The sequence below is a fragment of the Temnothorax curvispinosus genome, unplaced genomic scaffold (assembly GCF_003070985.1).
Source record: "Temnothorax curvispinosus isolate PA1 unplaced genomic scaffold, ASM307098v1 QBEX01015018.1, whole genome shotgun sequence".
Taxonomy (NCBI): domain Eukaryota; kingdom Metazoa; phylum Arthropoda; class Insecta; order Hymenoptera; family Formicidae; genus Temnothorax; species Temnothorax curvispinosus.
In genome coordinates, this window is record NW_020224798.1 from 1,093,576 (window position 1) to 1,098,205 (window position 4,630).

Sequence of the window (4,630 nt, forward strand, 5' to 3'; positions counted from 1 at the left end):
CGTGGCTACGTAGTACCAATTTCGTAAATGGATGTACTGGCGGTAGTATACAGCTTTCGACGATCCCATGGGTCCCACGAAAAAGGCCGGGATAGTCTCTCTCAGGCTTCTCTCTGCCATCGAACTGGTCAAATTCCCGTGCGTGTCAGTGTTTGTAGCGTCTTCTGATTAGCTTCCCAGACTCGAATTTTCGAAAATACTCTGTTGCGATTCTCTAAATTATGTCCCTTTGTGAAATTGGTATATCGAATCATTTATAGCGCACACTACAGATTTCCACATTTTATTTTATAATATATAAAATATTCAATTTTTTCGATTTTAAACACAAGCTACAATTTATTTTTAATGATGAATGCTCAACGCATCGCTTTGTACTTCGTGGCTCAATTGTGTCTGTAGATTCGATAATTTGTTTTTTAACGCTGCGATCCCCATCATGACGATATTTTCAGGTTTCAGGGCCCCGCTGCTCTCCACATTAAAGTAATACTTGTTCGGTTTGGCTTCCCAGTTAAACGGTGCTTCATCTGAAACATATGATGTGCTATAAGTATAGCTATAAAAATTTTTGGATTTTTACTAGAACTTATGCTCACATTGATCCTCCTCTAATTCACTGTACTCCGACTTGGGCCACTCGTCTGGTTTGGGATACAAAGTATGCCTCATAGAATTGTCCGGATCATATTCGAAGCTTACACCGGCGGTTGGATTCCACTTTGCGTGCTCCTTTCCGAAACCTTTCTTTGCGTACGCCCTAAGTTTCAGTTCCTGTCCTTTTCTTAGTTTCACTATCAAGATCTCTGAAACGTTCCAAACACAATCATTGTAATTCCTTTACTTCTTTTTACGATAACTATAATTAATTACATGAAAAAGAAGACACCAACCATCTGTTTCTCCATATTCGCTCGCATCATCTTCTCTGTGTCTGGATGTCACGGGTAGCACTCTAGGATCGCTCGACTTGAAATCCGCGGTGGTCACATGCCTGGTTTGATCTTCGGTGCATTTAACATCCAGAGTGAATTCCACGCTACATTCTGGACAGAAATCTAAGCACTGGCAATCTCTTGTATATTGTATCCTGTCAACCACCTAAACAAGGAACATTTTCTCTAATAAACAAGCCATGGTTTACCAGTGCTGTCTCTTTTTAAATCGTTGAAATTTCACATTTTTGTTGAGAAAAATATATTCAATTTTTGACAAAGAGATACTTACATCATCGCTGATCAATGGTATCATTCCAATCCTATGTGCCAAGAATTCGTCGCTCAAAACAGTAGAATTAGCTTCCAGTTGTATCCAATCAATGGCCATAGTCGGAGTTTCGGCGATAAAGACACGCCTCATGCTGTTCGCAACGCTGACGAGGAAACATTAATTGTAAATTTTCATTACAGTTGCGTGTTTCGATACCACAGCTTAACCTAACCTATCTCACCTTAATTCAGTATCTTCCACTTGAAATTTAACATTTTCCTCGGTTAAATCCGAAATATGGACCGACGGTTGATTAGCGTACGGCATTTTATTTTGCCAAGCTTTACAGTTACTTTTTTCCTGTTTACTTACGGGAAAAAAAGGTTATAATAAATTTTAAAACACGTCTCGCGAATAGACGCAAATACGCGCACGGCGCAAGAATGGATAGTAACGACATCTGCATCAGTTTTGAATATATATATTACATCATATATGTGTGTATGTTAAATATATATGCGTTTATGTTTAATTGCTTGTAAAGTAATAATTTTAAAAATAAAATAATTGTTTTCCATATGTGTAAACTACAAAACAAACTCGGAAACGCAGTTTTAAACTTGAAGACATATTTATGCACGAGAATTTTTCTTTAAATAAAGAGAATATGAAATTGTTAAAATATTTTATTACAATTAATCAATGCGTATATTATTTGTCGAAGACTTGTTTTATAAGAATAATGTACACATTCGTTTAATATCATCTACACTGAAATCATCTTAATTTGTCGCAAAATCAAGAAAAAATAGTGCTATATACGATACATACTACATACATATGTAAAATGTTATATATGTGTGTGTGTGTATTACATTATATATATACAGTATAACACATTGATGCAATTCAAACTTAATGACGCACTATATGTAATTACAATGAGAAGTATTACTTTTGTGTGTGTTGCTTTAATATATTTTTCTTCCCACATTCTCTATTATGGCACTCATGTTTGATAAAAAGTGGAAGACGATGGTTCGTACGTTACGAATCGTCGTGAATGTACAAGATGTGTAAATTTCGTTAGTTCTGTATGTGCAATTTGTCGCTTAAAAAAAATTTATTCTAATGACTGGATAGATTAAAGATAAGGCTTGAAAGAGAGATGAAGAAAAAATATTGATAAATATACTGCTCAAAACAATTAGTAGAACATTTCCTCTAATAAATTTATGATCTAGTTCTAGCAAATCTAGTAGTTTTTGAATATATTTTTCATGATTTTGAGGTCCAATAAACACATTTATACAAACATAATATTTTAAGCGTTTTGGATCCAAATGTAGATACTTTATAGAATTCTTTAAAAAAATGGTCTTGTTATTGTCTTGAGCAGTGTATTAAAAATATTTGCAATCATACATATCTCGAATGAGTATTATGAAAGATAACACAGTATTATCAAATCAAACTGATCGCTGATTTTCAGAGCTCATCATTAAAACGTTCGATCTCTTGCAAATGATCACCATAGTCCGTCGCTTCGCTACCTACGAAAGCATCGTGATGATCCAAGATCTCGTCGTAGGATAATCTATTATCGTGATCGTCATCTGAACCCGCAAACAAATGATCCACTTCGTCGTTTGCTATTTCTCTGAAATAAATGTCGACAAAAAGTTATGAAAAAAAGTGACATTGGATTATCATGAAATTTTATGACATTTTACGTATTATAGTGTACTCACTCATTACTTGGGACGAGCCAAGAAAGAATTTCGTCCGCATCGAGTCTGCCGTCTCTATTCTTGTCATGTTCAAAGTCAAATTTGTCCTTTTCACTCAGCAGCCATTCCTTATCTTTTGACTTGGCTCTGTCACCAATAAACTCCTGGAAACTAACGTATCCATCTCCATCTATATCTTTGTCAGCCAAGGCTTGCTTCAACAAGAGTGGAAACATTCTAGGTGTCTCCTCAGGATGTGTATAAGCTTTGAACTCCTCTGCATCTAAATAACCGTCTTGGTTCAAATCGGCAGCCTCGAATGTCTGCTTGTCATCTTGGATCAACTTATCGTCAAGAGCCAGATCTTCGGGATCGCTGCCGTAAGTGTCTTGCAGAATTTCGTCCCAGCTCACTTTACCATCTTCATTCGTATCAGCATCATCCAAGCGATCCTCAGATTCTTCTGCCGACAGCATGCTGTTTACAGAATTTAATCAACCAATGTCTTTCAATAATTGAACAAATAAAAATGACATCAACGATACTACCTAAATGAACGCAAGATCCAAGCTTTTAACTCGTTCCTCTCTATATACTTGTCCTTATTCAGATCCATTTTGGTCAGTAAAATCCCTAGTCGCCTCTTTGATTCTTCTATTGGAAGTCTGTCAAATTCTTCAGCTTCCTTTACGCTTCCTTCACACAAGAGATAAAATATCCAAGATGACTAGTATTCAAACAAAGCAAGTGTATTAGATGACAGTAAAACAGTTCTCGGAGCTTTCAAGCTTCAAGAAGACAAAGCGATAAACGGAACAAGTTACAAATCTTCAATTATTATTCATAAATACTGAGGCAAAATATGAAAGATTCACAAGGATGTCAAGAGAACTCTAAAAGTTGGTCTTGGAAATTGCAACGTATCCAGGCATCTCATTCGCACCTAGGATGGCTTCATGATCGAACTCCTGGTGATGCTCGCCCTCCGTGTAGTGGTCGGCATCCCGGGGGCTGAAAGCACCGTCCTCCGTCCTCTCATTGCTGTCGACTTTGTTGTGCTGATGCGTGTGGATGTGCGCGGAGGCGGTGTCGCCCAAGGCTGGCAGCGATGCGGCGAGAGCGACAAGGAGGAGCAGAGGTCGGGTGAACGGTGGGGCAGCCATCGCGCGTCTTCTGGGAACGGCGGGGCGATTGAAAATAACGTGCCTGCAACGTTTATACGGGCAACGTGAGCGCATAACCTTGTCACGTCGGAGCGAGCTTCAACAGGCGCCGCGCGGCGCGTTTGCCGTGCTTTGCCGGTCGACTGACCGAACTGACGTTATGATGGTGACGTTCGGCACTTCGGCGGCTATCACGGCATCACGGCGGATATTATTGATTACTTTCCATTACGCATGACGCGACGATCGCACGAGGAAAATTTTTACGAGTAGGTACTTCGTGTCCTGACTCCTGAAGACCGTTTTTGAAGCGACGCGACGTCGGGAAATGTACGCGTTGTCTGGGCAGTCTGGGAAATGCGTGTTTGCGATGTTTTTCAGGTTAAAATATGGAAAAAATATTGAAAAAATACTAGATATATATACAATATTCAGTATTTTTTATATTGTATATTTCATATATATTTTAAATAACATATGAAATATACAAAAGTCACGTTAGATTTACTTGTTTCAATTTATTATTCG

General features: G+C 38.1%; 2 protein-coding genes across 4 annotated transcripts; both read right to left on the reverse strand.

The window, feature by feature from the left end:
* Nucleotides 1-6: 6 nt before the first annotated feature.
* On the reverse strand, nt 7-1,642 carry LOC112465218 (DNA-directed RNA polymerase II subunit RPB3). Its single transcript, XM_025032682.1, has 5 exons — nt 1,451-1,642; nt 1,228-1,372; nt 894-1,101; nt 600-806; nt 7-530 (listed from the first exon to the last, which is right to left on the reverse strand). The coding sequence occupies exons 1-5, from the start codon at nt 1,534-1,536 to the stop codon at nt 346-348; spliced, it is 831 nt and encodes a 276-aa protein (XP_024888450.1). The 5' UTR covers nt 1,537-1,642; the 3' UTR covers nt 7-345.
* Nucleotides 1,643-1,879: 237 nt separating this feature from the next.
* LOC112465217 (reticulocalbin-2) lies at nt 1,880-4,423 on the reverse strand. 3 transcript variants are annotated; one of them, XM_025032681.1, is made up of 5 exons: nt 4,260-4,423; nt 3,883-4,145; nt 3,488-3,635; nt 2,961-3,416; nt 1,880-2,869 (listed from the first exon to the last, which is right to left on the reverse strand). In XM_025032681.1, the coding sequence occupies exons 2-5, from the start codon at nt 4,100-4,102 to the stop codon at nt 2,698-2,700; spliced, it is 996 nt and encodes a 331-aa protein (XP_024888449.1). In that variant the 5' UTR covers nt 4,103-4,145; nt 4,260-4,423; the 3' UTR covers nt 1,880-2,697. The 3 variants fall into 3 exon arrangements, with proteins under 3 accessions (XP_024888449.1, XP_024888448.1, XP_024888447.1); XM_025032680.1 differs by having other exon boundaries at nt 4,251-4,423; XM_025032679.1 differs by lacking the exon at nt 4,260-4,423 and having other exon boundaries at nt 3,883-4,244.
* Between the last annotated feature and the right edge of the window lie 207 nt (nt 4,424-4,630).